The 18,270-nt window shown below is 37.3% G+C and overlaps 1 protein-coding gene across 1 annotated transcript; it reads right to left on the bottom strand.

The window, feature by feature from the left end:
• Positions 1-34: 34 nt before the first annotated feature.
• Positions 35-17,460, bottom strand: LOC311075823 (60 kDa lysophospholipase-like). The gene is made up of 17 exons (XM_084103441.1): positions 17,327-17,460; positions 16,896-17,049; positions 11,260-11,389; positions 9,935-10,046; positions 9,732-9,857; positions 9,584-9,667; positions 8,932-9,058; positions 8,546-8,658; positions 7,713-7,898; positions 7,491-7,604; positions 7,234-7,353; positions 6,998-7,093; positions 5,359-5,522; positions 3,543-3,629; positions 2,255-2,354; positions 1,929-1,991; positions 35-1,385 (listed from the first exon to the last, which is right to left on the bottom strand). The coding sequence occupies exons 1-16, from the start codon at positions 17,336-17,338 to the stop codon at positions 1,941-1,943; spliced, it is 1,776 nt and encodes a 591-aa protein (XP_083959567.1). The 5' UTR covers positions 17,339-17,460; the 3' UTR covers positions 35-1,385; positions 1,929-1,940.
• Between the last annotated feature and the right edge of the window lie 810 nt (positions 17,461-18,270).

Here is an 18,270-nt window from a genome sequence, read left to right as displayed (position 1 = left end):
TGCTGCACAGCAAAAATCAAACAGACACCAGCAATTGCCTTTGAATATGCTTTAATCAGCCGGGAGTTCTCGTATCAATCACAGAGAATCTCAGCTCAAGAATACAAGTTTATAAAGGATAGAAATACAGAACACAGCAAAATAACATGACATATTACTCATGATCATTGTGCAATTTTTCTCGTATTTGATTAGTTCAATTTGTGCAAAACAGCATCCACCCACACCCTCTGTTATACTGGCAAAGCAAATTTAGATGTTAGAATCATCAAAATCAACAAAATCATAGGGTTGGTGGTTCATTGTTAGTTCATCGTTGAATACTCAATATATCATGGGACTATTACATTTAAAATAACTGTCTAGCCAGGATATCTTCAGTTTCTGAAACCACAACCTTTCTAAAAAATACTTCTGATACATGATTATTTTTTAAATGTTAAATGTTAGGCCTGTAAAGAGAAAGAAATGTTAGTTTATGATTCGTTTTTAAAATTCCTACTACAAGGTGCAGTAAGGTACAACGCAACAGTGCATGGACAACACCAGACAAAGAACTGAGGGGCTTTTATACTCAAGATAATGAACTGAATACAAACAGGTAATCTAAACAAGGAGACAAAGTGGTGGGAATAAGAGAACAAAAGGAAATCTAACACAACTAAGGCAGGTAAAACAGGAACTGAAACACAATTAAAATGCAGTGACAACAAGTGTTTAGAAAATAGGTAGTTTTAAGAGAATTTTTAAAACTGATTTAAACTTTTCCAGGTTAACAAAAATTTCAAACATGAATGATCAAAGTAAGAAACAGATTTTGCTAAAGCATAATACTGCATAAAGAAATACAACTGACCTTTCACTGGATTAAAATTAATTTGTTATTTTACTTTTCAAGAAACTTTTTTAAAGCACATCTCACTAAATACTGTCCATAAAGACACTCTTTAGCTTCACTGCTATTACTATTGTAAATGCTATAAAAATACTTTCACACTAAGTAGACAACACTGATAGGTGATACTGATAATACTGCTGCTCTCTGAGAAATGTGGAAATTGTAATGTTTTTAGACAAAGGCATGCTTAGATTTTTCAAAACATACAACAAAAACAGTATCTCACATTTAAGCAAAATGTGACAGACAGAAAAATGTTCCTCATTTAGATAAAAGCTTCTGCTAATTGAATAAATGTGAAAGTAATCATCACCCCACCCCCCCCATTCAAAGTTATTGATTCGAAATCAGTAGTTTTCAGCTAATTTTTTAAAACTAGTTTTGGAAAAATGAGAAGCTGGACAGATGATAATGGCAGAAAGTGACAGCTAGCAGGACGGCCTCCTCAGGATCTTATCGGCAAAGCAAGCTCGATAAACTCGCCATTCTAGAGAACAGACAGAACAAACAACAATGTAAGCACATTTCTGCAGTTTTAAGTCAATGTAGGTGCGTCCCAATTCGCGTACTTATGCACTATTGTAATACGTTTTTATGTAGGCTATAAATAGTGTGAATTTTCACACAGAAAATTCCAAAAAGAAAAAGTGCACTTTAAATACCCGGATGATGCACTAGAAAAAACGAAGTGTGGAATGTTGGACACTTCATGCTCTCAACTGTCACAGTTTTAAATACGTAGCATAGCGGAGCGTACCTACCATACTCCGATGTTGAATGACAAAATAACCATGTAAAATTCATACACTGCATGGATGAGTACATAGTGCATAAGTACATAGTGTGTAGCAGGGGCGGATTAAGGTCTACACAGGGCCCTAGGCTCAGGGATTTCTAGAGGCCTCCCACCCCCAAATTATATACGATATGCCGGAAATCGAGCAAGCAAAACCTGGTATTAAGATGCGTTTTCGGAGAAATGTGTATCTAAATGCACGTGTGTTATTGTAAGCAAGCATATATTTCATACCTGAGTTTGGCCCTAAGCAGCCTGTAGGAAGTCCACAACCTCCTTACGATCTAAGGCTCTTGCCTGAAGGTGAGAGAGGTCAATTCATGAATGATTACAGGAAGCATAACTTTATCAACACATCTTAACATCTATATTTGATATTTGCTGACATAGAAGACAAATTTGCATTCACAATAAGTCATTTTGGAAACACTTTTTCCAAAACAACGTACAAATGAGGAACAAGTAAATCCACTCATACAGCTATATAGATGACAAGTCACTGCAGGCACTTGGCTGTTGGGTTATGTACTATTCCACACTGCACATCTCCATTAACTCACCACGTCAATAGGAGTCTTTCCATCATAACCGGACATGGCCATATCAACCCCAGCTAACTTCCAAATCTTCAATCCCTCCAAGTCACCACTTGCAGCAAGACTGTAAAACACACACCAGAATATCTACATGAGCCATCATGAACCCTGAAGCTACTATTATTAGTTTTATACGTTGATCTGTTCAGGAGGAGACCTCAACCTCATGTCAGCAAGACGGCAGCTTTAAATTGACACTCCTGATCTGTTCTACCGTGTGTAATCCAGAGTTCTCGCGAGAGCACAGGTTGAATTTGCTCAGTGAGTTACTCTGGTGTCGAGTAATGATGCTCATTAAATATGCCCCTCAATCTGAGCTGCACCAATCACATCGGGTTATCTGATATAGGCGGGCCAGAGGCGAGCTAAACAGATGACGACAGCGCTGTGACGTCCAAGTCATTAGTAAACACTGCAAGATGGCTATGGATGAATATCAGTTGTTTGAAACGGCTTTGGCCGCTATATGAACGAGTTAGACTTGGCTTTTTATTTAAAACAGGAACAGAAGACGCCGCTTGAATCGTTCCTTTGCAAGAAGGACGTTTTTGCTGTTTTGCCGACCGGATACGGTAAGAGTATAATCTACCAGTTAGCTCCGCTGGTAGCTAAGAGCGTATAGGGTTTATTGTTGTGATTGGTCGTAGTGTTATCCAATTGCGTTCAGTGAGATTTTCAAATGCATGCCTGGTGCCGCTCCTCGAGCTGGGCGATTTTCATTAGTCGACGCCAGACCATTAATCTTTTAGATTTATATCTGGATTTCCAGGCTAGATCTGTTCTAAATGTGGAGGTGATTTATCATTGCTAGTGAGAGGTGATATGAGTGGAGTTTAATCTTGTTTCATAAAACAGTACTGACTCTAAATTCTGACCAGATGAACCATGTTCAAATTCATTGAATTTAGTCAACAGAATCAACTGACACTGCTTGTCAGCTGTAAACAGCAGACTGTTTAGTAGGCTACTAGTACTACAATCCATAGAGTAAGATTTTTTTATGAATATTTATGCTATTATCAATAATACAATTATAGATTTATAGGTCTTTGGTGACATTCAGTATGAAGACTAATGTAGCTGAAGGTCTGACATGCCACAATACACAAGAAACAAGATGATGCCATGCTTAGACCCAAATTCCAATAATACTGTATCTTTGCTGTGTCAATGCAATGAAAGTCCCTGCATGACTGCTTAGACCAGAATAAATGCTACAGAAAGGGTGAGAAGAAATGTGAGAGAGAGAGACCGGCACAGCTCTGTTCCAGTATCCTGCAATTCAGTACGGGAGAGGTGAGATCCACACTTCCTCAGCAGCTCCACAACATCCTTATGCCTACAGACAGAGAAAAGTGATATGTCTTAAAGGGATAGTTCGACAAAAATTAAAATGATGATTTACTCAACATCAATTGCCTTTTATTAACCCCCTGGAGCCGTGTGAACTACTTTTATGATGGATGACGCGGATCTAACATGCATCCCATTTTCCCATAACTCGACATTCAAGACTTTATTTAACTTGTTTAAGACGGTGCTTACAAGAATGCTCAACAAAATGGTCATTTTGGCAGAGTTTTGTTTGTTTAGTGGTGTGCCGTCTGTGCGCACAAGTTGTGTGTCACACAGACCGGAGATTCACCGCACCGAGTTCTCTTTTGTGTCTATCCACATTAGAATGGTTTAAAAGCATTTGTGTGAATAAGAGCGTCATCATATAATGTAACGCTAGCCAAAGGATGAGTGGAAAAACGGATGTGTGCATTTGGTAAGAATGTAATGATAGAATGTCTGACCGCGACCTGCCTGTCAATGTATGTATTTCTGTCATGACAACTCTCTGAGCGTTTGGTATGGTAATGGATTTATTACAGTGTTGATATGTTTGGTCTTGGGGGAAAAGATCTGCTACTGTTATTACTGCTGCTGCAGAGCAAGTACAGGACTTTCTACTAATCAATACATACACAACACTCAGCTGTGAGCAATTAAGTCATGCTGCTGCTGTACAATATAGCGTACATGAATAACATATCTATGTTGGAGGGTTTTTGAAGAGCGTGCTGCACTGCTAAGGCAAATGCAACCAAATAATTTGATCCGAGGAAATTGTATAATTTTACACTGTAATGCACCTACGATCAATGTTTAAAACATGCAAGAAAAGAATGGCATGGATGCTATCAAATGGCTCTATAAATTAGGTGGACAAACTAAAACAGTAATAACATAAAAACCGAAACCTCTTTAAAATGACTTTAAAAACCTTATTGGTGTCAGTTTGTACCCTGGTAATCCAGAGTTATCGCGAGAGCACAAGTTGAATTTGCTCAGCGAGTTACTCTGGTGTCGAATAATGATGCTCATTAAATATGCCCCTCGATCTGAGCTGCACCAATCACATCGGGTTATCTGATATAGGCGGGCCAGAGGCGAGCTAAACAGATGACGACAGCGCTGTGACGTTGAAGTCATTAGTAAACATCTCAAGATGGCTATGGATGAACACCAGATGTTTGAAACGGCTTTGGCCGCTATAATGAATGAGTTAGACTTGGCTTTTTATCTAAAACAGGAACAGAAGATGGCGCTCGAATCGTTCCTTTGCAAGAAGGACGTTTTTGCTGTTTCGCCGACCAGATACGGTAAGAGTATAATCAGAGAATGTCTAATAAGGTTAGCTCCGCTGGTAGCTGGGGTTTATTGTTGTGATTGGTCGTAGTGTTATCCAATTGCGTGCAGCGAGATTTTCAAATGCACGCTTGGTGCCACCCCTCGAGCTGGGCGATTTTCATTAGTCGACGCCAGACCATTAATCTTTTAGATTTATGTCTGGATGTCCAGGCTAGTCAGTTTGTGTAATGGGAAGAAATATGTTTCATGATAAAAGACCTGTTATACAACATGCCCACACACATCTGCACACCCGCACATTAGTTGTGAAACAGAGAAAAAACTTTAAGGTACAGCAAAACATTCAGTTATATTCACATTTATAAGCTTCCTAATGCATATAATGCAAATAGGTGTCAAGCTAAACCATCTGACCTTCTGGCCTGTCTTACCTGAGGGTAATGGCATTGCGTAAGGGTGTATCACCAAAGCGATCTTTGACATAGACTGTGGCCCCTTTATTCAGCAGATACTGCACCACTTTCAGATGTCCCTCACATGCGGCGATGTGAAGGGGAGTTCGGCCATCATAATCCACCATGCTCAAGTCAGTGCCCTATAAACAACAACAAAAAAAAGAAAGCATCCTTTATTATGTCTCTTTTCCCCCTATGCTATTTGGTACAATCAAGTATTTTTACTTCATTACTGTACTTAATTATAATTTTAAAGTATCTGTTCTGCATTTTGGGAAACATTTACTTTTTCCTCATAAAAACATGCCATTCCTCACTATTTTGAACAGAATAAATCGTCACCAGCTCAGTAACACAATAGCATTGTCCAATTCGTTAACGAGTTAATTGTTTTCAATTAACCTGTTAAATCAGTTCACAAATCACACTGAACGATTCATTTGTGAACTGGACTGCATCTGATTTCATCTGTTCGCGGATTCAAATGATCTGGTCAGAGTCTCCGGTTAACAATTCAAAACCGACTCAAAAAAGACCAAGAATGGGAGATCCTCTGAACTTGCACGTCACTGATAATGCGAAGAGTTATTATTTCTGATTTTTAAGATTTATTATTCTAGAAGAAAATCATAGATCAGGACTGCCAGTTGTTTGTATACTAAAGAGTGAGCCATTTAAGCCTATTATATGAAAAGCTTGAATGTGTGCATGTCCATATTTGTGTATTACAATCTGAATGGGGTAGGTTTTAGATAAAAACTTAACATAACGCTAAAATAACACAAATTAATGCCCATGCATCCTCCCCGCTGCCATAACAGTTTCAAATAATGTAAACTAGTATGTCTGCATTGTGTTCTTCTTAAAATGTTAACGCATTTTGCCCTATGTGACATCTGTTTATATTTGTCAAAACACATTTCGTTTGTTTTTCTAATTTTTATATCCTAAATGGCCTATTTTGTTATTTTCACTTATTTACACAACTGAATTATCAGTAATATTTATCAGTGTATGACCAGTTTTGATAATAAAATAAACATTTTGAGCAGTAGGATGGCGCATATACAATTGCTTAATAAATAAACATTTGTTCAGTCAGTAGTTTTAACTTTTAATACTTAAGAACATTAAAAATTAAGTACTTTTGCACTTTTACTCTAATAAATTAGAAAATGAAAACTTAATACTTTTACTGGAGTAGTGTTTTAATAGGGTATCATACTTTTACTCCAGTACTTGATTTATGTACGGCCAGGTTATAAGATGTTGAGTTGCTCTAAGGCCTTAAAACAGCTATTTGGATTTCTCGTTGAAGGGATATTCTGCCGGTGTGGCAGATGGTCTAACCGGACAGACTGTTTATGCTGGAAGTACATTTGAAGATTCAGCTTGTGTGGAATTGTCTTTAAAGGCAAATCACAATGCATCGACACGCTGACCAACGGCAACAGACACTTGGTTTTGTCAGATCAGTGTGTTGCTGTCTGTGTCTGTTGGTACACCGACTGAATATACCGTATTAGCATTTGTTAGGTCGTGAAATGCACAAAGAGTTACAAATGCAAGTCATTGCAAAGGCACTTGCTGTTACAGCAAACACCCAAATGCTTACCATTTCTCTTATGGCCTCTAAAGCCTCAGTATCTCCATTCTTAGCAGCAGCACAGGCCAGAGCAGGCATTAGCGCATTTCGTATGGCTTCAAGCTCCTAAGGACATCAATAATATTATAGTGGATTACAACAGTTAATCACAGCTTCTTCTGGTCCTGAATATGCTTGTTCATTATGGGGCTATACAAACTCAACCAGAATAACAAGATTAGAAGCAAAAGGTCTGGCCTACTCACCTCTTTGCAGCCTATGCTGAGGGACCTGGCGATGACCTGAATAAAGCGACTGTCGCTGAGAGAGAGCTTTGCACCCTGCAGGTCAGCTTTCATCTCACCACGCAGGTTCTGACTCATCATCTTATGAACAAATAACATGTTTTGAATCCATAAAGTAACATTACTAACATTGTACGGTGCAAACTGTCCTGGGAGATGCATTGTCACTTTCTGTTTTATACTTAGATTCTGTACTTTTCACAGTCATTATTTTTTACCTTCTTCTTCTCTTCTTTACTGATGTCTTGTTTTGCCAGCACATAGGAGAGCTTTGAAAGAGCAGCTTCTGGAGTCATATCAAACCCAGCAATCACACCCGCCTTGGTCAGAGCCTGAGAGGGAATATTAAAGAAGTACACACCATTATTAAGGGAATATTAAAGAAGTACACACTCCTGGAGTAAACCAACATGAAGCCTTTCTCAAGCAAACTCCCATACCTGGCCAGTGGCGTATGCTGTTGTGACTGTGCCCCTGAGGCACTGAGTGCAGTTGACAATGATGAGTCCTCTCTCAGTCGCTTTACGGATCTCATCCAGCAAGTCTTGGCGGTTATCAGGGGCATTACCACTGCCGTAGGTCTCCAAGATGACACCCTCCATGGGAGCCATCAAAAAGGCCTTGACCTGATGTGAAAATAGACCTCATTTGAACATCTGAAAACTTGCATACACACAGTGCTTAACAAATGTATTAGATCACCACCCAATGTAAGGTATGTGCTGCAGCTGTCCTAATTGAACAGTATTGGTGTTTATATAATATACTGGTGTTTATAAGAACCTTTTAGAATATATATAGCTAGACTTTGCTAAGCCATAATGATAAGGAGAAAAACACAAATGTTGGCATTATGACTATAAATTTACATGAAGAGGTGTAAAAGAAAATCAAACAAAAAACAGAAGCATATGTGTTCATAAAAACCAAGATCATAAAAAAGAAAGAGGAAAAAAAAATTGGGAAAAGAGTCAGACTAATGATACATGCTCCTTCTCCCACACTGCTCTTAATAGAGGTGGTGTAAATGCTAATGCTAATTTCTGACTTTTTCATGCTCTGTCTGATCACATACAGAACAAATAACAGCAAATCAACAGCAACTGACCTAATAATCCACTACAGCAAATCTACGAAGTGTTCAAAGCAGACCTTCTGCATGTGAGTTAAACTTTCAATATCAGCAACATATTTTAATTTAATACAAATGTTTTGTCACTCAACATTAAAGATGTTTGATCAAAATATGTGGCATATTTCCACCCAGCCTTACTGTATCAGTAGTAATCCCTGGGAAGAGTCGCAGGAGACCCACATTTTGGTTCATTTGTGTGTTGACGGTGAATTTGGCAGTTATGCTTGGTCGCAACACAGTGTCCCAGTTAACTAAACAATAAGAAATTATATTTTTTACATCAAAATACAGACATTAGTGCAATTACATCAGTAATGGAAAAGTTGACATGAAATTGCAAGCAGTGGCAACAGTGTCTTGTGACACAGTCTGTTAAGCTACTTGAAATCTACTACAGATTGCGAGATACATTTACTGTATGTACAGTATATATATTGCCTATACACAGTAAACGTATTACAGCATTCAAGTAGCCTAATATTTAGGACTTTTACAGCCATAAATGTTGGAAGAACTGGAATTACTGTTGATGTCAACTTCAGCATTGGCTAATGGCGGAAGATTTGGTGTGGCAAATGCTTTAAAGCTTTCAGAGTCCACCTTGGTGACACGATTGCCTCTGTACAGCTTATGGTGAAAATAGAGGCAAACCTGTAGAAATAAAGAGATAAAATGTTATTTTCTTGTCCCTTACTCATTTCAAAGTTTTCAATCATTTTATATGTCCCTTTATTGTGCTTTATTGTGTGTCAGCCTTCAAAGCATGTACTGACTTATTTGACAGGTGGTGTACAGATTCAGTGATACTAGCGGAAGATTTTTGTGCATGGTGGCGGGCAGACGTGACTAATCAAAAATTACATTAGTTGTCGATGATTTTCATTATTTTTTATTATTAGTTGTTGTAGCCCTAGTTCGCATGCAGACATTCACACTCTCATTCACACCCACTGACAATTTTAGCTTCTCCAATTCACCTATAGATGCAGTATGTTTTTGGATTATGCGGAAACCAGATCACCCAGAGGAAACATGGGGAGAATTACATGCAAACTCATAAAATGTATTTTATATTCAGTAACACTATACAAACATTTTAATATCTGCATCATACTGCTTGCTCATACTTCTTTTGCAATGGATATAAAAGCATCTCTTAAAAACAACATCTCTCACCTCTGGAATGACAAATTGCCCTGCAATCAACAGCGCCCCCAAGAGGTTGTCCCTCCCATCACTTCTCAGCTCAAAGATGGGCACCTGCCACACATAAAATGGTTAGTTAAAGGAATATTTAATTTCAAATACCTTTAAAACTTGTTACCTGTGAGCCAGTGAGGACGACAGGCTTTCCCAGATTCTCACACATGAATGATAAGGCAGAGGTGGTGTAAGCCATGGTGTCAGTGCCATGCAGAACAATAAAGCCATCATAATCTTCGTAGTATTTCTGTGAACGAGACAAAAATTTCTCAGCACTGACTGTCTAAAGTGGAGAAAAAAAAATAGAGATGGTTAAAAATGCACCTCAATGTCTTTTCCAATAGTGACCCAGTCATTTGGAGTCATGTTGCTGGAGTCAAGCAGGGGAGAGTACTCCAAAAACGTATACACAATCCTCTTGTCCAGTTTGGATCGTCTGAGGTAAGCAAAAGACAAAATGAGGCTTGATTTAAGTCAGCATACACTGGGCATGTACCATAATGACAACCAGCTTAAAAAAACAATCAATATCTTGTTTAGTAGCGTTAAACAAAAAAGAAAGAAAGCTGCAAGCTTTCCACCAAGAAAGCTGCAACCACCACCCGGTGGCCTTAGGAAAACAGTGAACAATGGGTGATATGCTTTTAAGGGGTAAATATATAAATAATATGGCAAAGTCATTTTGATGTGCCACACTTCCTGTTGCCAGCAGCTGTCACTATGACTATAACTGAATTTTTTGTGAAGTTTCGGGCAGATCGGACATTGTATGCCTGAGTTAAAAATAAAAAAAAAATACCTCAAATATTTAACTAGTAAACTATCAGCATACCTATGTAGGTTCACTTCTAGTATAGTTGCAGTACAAACTAAAAACTGGATGTAAACTAGTTGTGTACTCAGTACTAAGTTTACTACTGTTACTGTTTACTACTGTTAATCGCACTTAAAGTAGGCTATACTTAAGAGTATAATTTTATATACTAAAAAGTGGACAAATTTAGTCCCAAGCAGTATTGAAATAGTACACTTCAAAGTATACTGCTAGAACATAGATATTAGTATACTTACGTACTACATAAAGTATACTTAATAAAATCAACTTTTTCATAAGGGATATATATATAAGCTCACAAAAAGTCAGAATTGCCAGAGATAAACGTGTCACGTGTCTTACTTAGAGACATCTCTGCATATTAACCTAGGAGGAAGCATTTTAGTGGTTCTCAACTGGTGGGACAACACCCAAAAATGTATCACAAGACTGTTCTGATAGGATCTCAGAAAGTAAGGAAAAAACAATATCTTTTGTTCTTGACATCAAAGGTTAATTTTGTTGTGGCCAATACTAATACAAAATAGTGTTGTTTTTAGGATTGTGCACTGCTCAACCGCTGTTCTTTAAGCATTTAAATATTTTCAGCAAATTGTCAGTGCTTAGTAGCCTACGTTTGGATATTGTACAGTTCATGGTAACTTTACAGTTGGATTTTTTTTAATTTTTTTTTTACTTGTGCATGATAAATTGATTTTGCTTCTATGTGGCATCACCAAACAATTTACCATAACACTCAGGGTCCTGATCAAATTCAATTGAGAGCCACCTCCTTAAATAACAAACCTGATTACATGTTTGCATGGGAACTTACGGCAGCACCAGTGTTTTGTCCTCAGGCTTGTAGCATTCATACAGCTTTGTCTGTTGTGCGTAAGGCTCATCATGCAGAATGGGGAGTGTGCGTAGAGTTTTAACAAGAGCATTTGGTTCTGGAGACAGAGCTGCAAATATAGAAGAAAAGCATGTAAGAAAGTTGCATCTGACAACAAATTCACATACAACAGTAAATGCTGCATGATTGAAAACCCCTGGCAGTTGCTGCATCATGTTTTATCTGTTTAATTGAGCATTTCGTGAGCGCTTGGAAGAAGCTGTACCAAACGACTATAGCGTAGGTGTCATCTATGGCCATCCATATCCATAAATAACATTGGGAAGTTTTATTATAATTGACAGCATGTTATTAAATAAACGAGTCCTATCCATGAGTTCATCCATCAGATATTTTAAACAACCAACAAGGACTTTAAATGCATAACCGAGTGCAGAGCATGTTTTTCAGCCACGCATCTCGCAGTGGCGGTGGATCTACGGATGGATGCAAATCATTTCTCCATCTCCGTAAGTAAACTAAAACCCGTCATGATTATACAGTTAAGTATTAAGTATGGGTCTCACATTATATAATGTGGCAGACAACTAGTTGTCCATTGCAGTTCCATTCATTCAGCAGGGGGCATTCGCTGACTCACCTACGTTCCTCTACAGTTTTCCACATCCCTCCACCACCCCATCTCCTCACTCATAGCTGGTTCCTATTCCCTGCTAGAGGTACAGGGGAAGTACTCTGGGTTCAGGCCAAATTCCGAGCTCTGAGCTCTCGGACAGCATGCCAAATACGCATGTTTTATGCTTTTAATTTACAGTATTTGATCATTTGTAAGTGTGAACTCGTGAAAAGCAGAACTCTGTTCATTATTTTGATATACTGATTGTTTGCATGTTCCTACAACAAAATATTCTGGGGGCCATGAAACTTTTCATTGATTGCACTGCATAGAGAATAAAGGTCTAACCTAATATTTATCATATAAGTCATCATCATTTATATAGCGCTTTAGATTAATCATAACAGCAACTCACACTAACAGATAGAAAGTACACTCCTTTAGTGTATCTGAGTTCTTTGGACCCAGATAAGATTTTATTAAAGATAAAAAGTGAAGTTTGTGAGTTTCCTGAAGCTGTGTTATTGTGCAGCAGCATTTAATGGTTTTATAGTATGCTTGCAGTAAGTGTAGAGCTCTGCCTGACATGGTAAAATAAGGCACAAGCCTAGAAACAAACTAAACAGTCCCAAAATATTGTCTTTGACAAATAATATATATATTTTTCTCTTAGTCTTCACTGTTACATCAATTTAGGCCTGCTATCTTCCTGACTGACTTTTCACACTGTCAAAGAATGTCTCGGTTACGTATGTAACCTTGGTTCCCTGAATAGGGAACAAGATGCTGTATAGCCGTCGCTATGGGAACACCTTCAATATGATGAATGTCATACCACCTTATACCATGCTATTTCATCAGATTTCTATTATAAAGGAAGCACTTTATAGCAAGGTATGGGAATGCAACGTCACATTCCATATTAGAAAACTAAGGTTACTAACTGAGACTTTCCCTTTCACAGGTTCACTCATGCTGCATAGCCATCACATTTGGGAACAATAATACCAAAACTCATTCACATAGCACCTTTTTTTAGGACTAAATGGAAGACAGAGGAAAGGGTTTGCTCAAGCAGATAAAACCAAGGATATGGTGAATATACTGAGGTCTGGGTCGCAGCAAGACTTCAACCAGACCTGGGGCAAAGTCCATAGAAAAAGCCTGCATGTCCCCTAGAGGACAAAGCCACGAAAGGACCATCTTAAGGATCAGAAGCCTGTCTGACACTGACTCCAGTGGTCACATGAAGGAATTTGTGCAGGGCGGAAAGGTCTAAGCTGCAGAAAACAGGAAACCAGAGGATACCAGAGGATGACACCCAACGGAAATGCTTCCCATGCATGCCTCCCATCGAAACAATCATGCTTCTAATGAACATAAATGTAAAAACAAACTTTAACATTATAAATCAAGTTTATGTAGCCTAATGATATATTCGTTTTTGCTTTCGTCAGCTGTTTTCAAAGTGATTGTTATTTTTATTCAGTTTTTGCCATACCTGACACAAAAACAGGATAGCCTATAGCCTACTGTCCTTGTGTTGTTGTGGCAACGTCACATGGTCAGTATGTGAATGTGACTTGTGATTGACTGGAACTCAGGTCTGAAGTGGGACATTTAATTTGGGATATTCCCACTTCCAAACTCGTCTGGAACGAGTTTGGAAGGGGGAATGTGCTTTAGCACGTTGGCACACAGCTCTTGTCATATCACAGCTATTCAGTGTTTTCAACCACATGCAGTAACGTAGGCTATATTTTAGGTTTCAGACATTGAAATACACATGCGTACAAACAAACAAAACAAAACAAAAAACATGTAGAGTTTTTTAAAAAACATACGATCTATATCGTAATTTGCATTTTATTTCGATATGCATATTCATACCCAGAGGTGGGTAGTAACGAAGTAGGCCTACATTTACTTAGTTACATTTATTTTTTGGGGGTAAAATTGTACTTTTTAAAAAGTAGATTTTAATGTGGGTAGCCTACTTTTACTTAAACTCGAGTACATTTCTAATGCAAAACTGTACTTTTAGCCTACTTCGTTACGTTGGTTGACGTTCCTCGATCTCGTTACTTTATATGAATGCAATGTTGTTAAATGCGTTTATACCAAGCGCGCTGTATCTTTTTTCTGGACATGTGCGATGCTCAGTTCACAAATGAATCACTCTTTTGAGTCGATTCTGTTCAAACGACTTCATCAAACAAGTTGGCAGATCTGTCTAAATCGGTTCGCGAATCAGTTTGAATGATCTATTCTGTTCAGTTTCCTGCACGCAATGAATCGTCTGAAGCGCTTTCAATTCACACTCGACTCGGAGTCGTAACAGGAAGATTTAAGAACATCAAGAGAGTTAGGTGGCCGTGGACCTACAGTACAGTCAAGTGAAAGCAAATCTGCAAATGCATCATATTTTTGCCAGCGATGAAGATCTTTATTAATTGAACATCTTCGTCGTGAATGAATGATTCCACAGGACGATACATTCGATTTCATTTCATTCAGGTAATACATTTTACAACTAAAAAGATTATTACGCCACGATATCACTAGGCTAAAGTAGCCTATGACATTACCCGTTTTTTGGACATAGGCCTATACATTAATTTATACATTAAATAAGCTAGCATTGTCCACCGCTTATGAAATGAACACTCGCCATCCCGCGGTAATGTGTGCAGTAATGTGAATGCAAAACTCTGCAGAGTCACTTTATTTCGACATTGTCTAATAATCCAAATGTAGTTGAATAATTTACTATTATACAAACCAAAGGACAGGCAATGATTTTCGGGCTACAGATGGCAGAAATAATGCTTGTCTCTTCTGTTTTTGTTGCAAAGATAGCCTATCTAATTATGAATAAAAATAACTAAATAATATCATGTTATATATAGGCCTATATATGATCCGAAGTAACTTGCTACTTGAGTAGTTTTTTCATTGGATACTTTCTTACTCAAGTAACTATTAAGATTATTACTTTTACTTTTACTTTTACTTTGAGTAAATATTTCTATAAGTAGGCCTACTTGTACTTTTACTTAGTAGCCTACAGTTTTTGGATACTCTACCCAGTAGGCTACCCACCATCATACCCGAAAATGAGATCTAGCCTAAATGCCATTTGCGCAGTCCCACTACATTGCTTAAAATAAACAAAAGGAAAGGTTAGAGTTATGATTAAACTACTGTCTGTCTGCACACGACATTTAGCACATCTCCGTGCAACTGTGGTTACAGTATTGTTATTGGACCAATTCAAACCGGCCAATGTACCGTTCCACCATGGAACGAGTCCAGAAGTGTCTGCTATAGCCTGTAGAGTCAAGTGCGTATCATTGATTGTTCTCGCGAAAATATTTTTTCAAAATAGGAGTTCTGCAATTTAAAACACAATTTATAGAAGGATCATCAAGCTGCTAGCACTCCTCGCTGCCAATAAAACATGAAAAGGCAGCAGGCCAATGAAAAGTGTTCAAAGAGTAGGCCTATTTTAATTAGCCCAAACCCAAAAAGCCTAATTTTTGTTTAACTTCTGGATAATTACTCGTTATATTTTTGAGTGCTCAACTCCATTAATGAGAGTAGGATATTTAGGCTACATGAAATGGTAAACAGTTTAAAATACATTTTTTACTTCATTATTCCGCTCACAAAACGTGTGCGGCGCTGAACACTGTACACATATTTAGAGTCCTACTGTACCTAAATAAAATGTTATGCACTATTTACTTAAAAAAAATTATGATAACAATAGTAGCCTAGCCTATAGGTTAATATTTTTTTAGCGCAATGTAGGCTACATGAATAAATAATGTAAAATCTCCTAAATTATTTAGTCTATGACACAATTAATTTAATATTATTAGTAATTATTAGTGTGCTTTTTTATTTTAAGTTGATTATTAGAAAACGGAAAATACCTGTTTGTATTTTACTTGGGTTATGATATACAATTAAATGTAGGCTATGTACAAAGTAGGCTATGTATGCAGCACAGCACAAGAAGAAACTTGCTACTGCACTCACATTGGCTATATTGCTCATTGAGTAACATAGGCTACATCACATCCACAACCTCACCATAAGCTCTTCTGCACAATAATGATAAAAACTTCAACATAACAGAAACTCGTTTAAACGCCAAACCTAACTGAACATTAAACATAAACAGATGTTTCCCTTTACTCCAAAAATACACAAAATAACACAGTCACCTTCAAATGGTGTCTCCAAATAAAACCACGTAATTGAACAAATTCTTTTAAAGTTAGGCAGCCATAAATCCTTAATTTTATCAGCTTAAAGATTCCTTAAAAAAGGGGAAAATAGGGCTTTCTCTTGCATGGTTTTATTAGTGAACTGTTCTCAGTATTTTTTAAACAACAACGAACCACAATTTCTTTAATAAAATATAGGCCTACACACTATTTCAATTAACAAATTAAATTACGAAATTACGTTTTTACAAAAAGCGGCTATTAAACGCATATTCAGGCTATATTTGGAATACTCAAATAGTCGCATGAAAAGATAAATAGGCCTATGCAAAGTGACAGCCTCTGAGAATTAGTGTTGCTTGCTTTTGGCCTGTTTTTATTTTTTCATCGAACAGTTGTTATGGTAAGTCAATGTGAAAGTGAAACGTTTTTTAAAAAAAATTTTTTTAATTATTATTATTACTGATTAGCCTATAAAACAAAGTAATTCGGAAACAGTGCTCATTTTGTTTTAGATGTACATCATCAGAATATGGCATGCATTTTATCATTTTATATAATTATAATAATTTACATAGCCTAAGTAGAAATCAATAATAGAGAATGATTTTTTTAGATAATGTCTAGCCTTTTTTTAGTTGCAATTTTATGTGTGCAATATATCTATGAATCTTCATAATTCTATGAAAAACTGCAAGTGCTGTTCAATATTAGTTGTGTGCATGAACCCTCGTAGCAGTGTGAAAGCGCAGCTGATGGTTTACCTCCGTCACGCATGACCATTCCTATGGTTCCGCCGGTGTTTATGACCAGGACCCTCGCCTCGACATCGGTTTTCAGATCAGGAGAGCCCGAACTGTCGCAAGAGACTCTCCTGCGACCCGTTCCCACGGCGCTTCGGCAGAGCGACTTCTGCGACTGAAACACATCAGATTGATTTAACTTGTTACTCAGCGATGTCATGCTTGCTCAATTTCTTTGAGAGACAGCGCGTTGATTTTAAACATAGGCTACTCGCAACTAACGTGCTTGCCTAAATGAACTTTCAGCTACTTTTACACTTTTATCAACACAAAAGTGGTCAATAGGCACTATACTACAGGCCTATCAGAACATGTGAGTTTTACAATGAGTAATAAAAGAAACCTTTGTCTTATCAAATCGAGTATAAAAAATAAATAAATAAAAATCTTACCAGGAAATCCATGTCTTTTTTTTTTTTTTTTTTTTGTAAGGCTATACGAATTCACGTAGGATGACTGTTGAAGATGCTCGTGCAATATTAACAATTTACTCTTTTATTTGTTGCAGACATGAAGTGAAACTTTGTTTAAGCCAATGAGGGCGCTGGACAACTGCCATGTGACTGCGAAATAAATAGGAAATAAAAAAACTTTTCTGCGAATTGCATATGGTAAAATTACTTAGTAACTGCAGTTGCAATAACACGACCTTTAAAAATTACATGGTCATCATGATTTATTTCTTTATTTTTCCTTCCATTCAAAGTTGCTCAGATAACCCAGCAGGCTGAGTTAGACATTTCATAATATCTCAGATTAATAAACACAAAGTAGATGACGTTTAAACATGCTGGGCTGTGATCACACTAAAATATTAGCCAAAATGAAATTAAATCACACTATATTGGCAGAATTGCAAATTCATATTCTCAGGACGATCTTCACAACTGGAATGCATGTCAATCGACTCCTAATCATGAATAAAATCCTTAAAATGTTGGGTTTACTCAAATGTATACATAAAATATTTCTGAATGTATAATTCTGTACAATATGCATGCATAACTTTAAATCAATTAAACAAATTATTTAAATAAAGTCAGGACAATTTTATTAGGCTTTGGAAAAGCTCAAGAGCTGAAAAAGACTCATAATTCATATTCTCAGGATGCTCTTCACAACTGGAATAAGCAGTGAAGGCTGTAGTATGCACTGATTACTGTTACGGTTCTAAATCACCTTAGAGGACTATTGTAAGCTCTCAATCGGCCCAAAGTCCGGCATCCGACCAGCGCAGAAGGTTTCTACTGTCTTTTCTCGAGGCAAAGTATTTTTTGATTAAATGCACTACATTTGAATATGTATTTTCTCGTTATTTCATCTGACTCCATAATTG

The sequence above is a fragment of the Abramis brama genome (genome assembly GCF_963993115.1).
Source record: "Abramis brama genome assembly, chromosome: 24".
In the NCBI taxonomy this organism is placed as follows: Eukaryota; Metazoa; Chordata; class Actinopteri; order Cypriniformes; family Leuciscidae; genus Abramis; species Abramis brama.
Note: the sequence above shows the minus strand (reverse complement) of the source record. Positions and strands in the feature narration are given on the sequence as shown.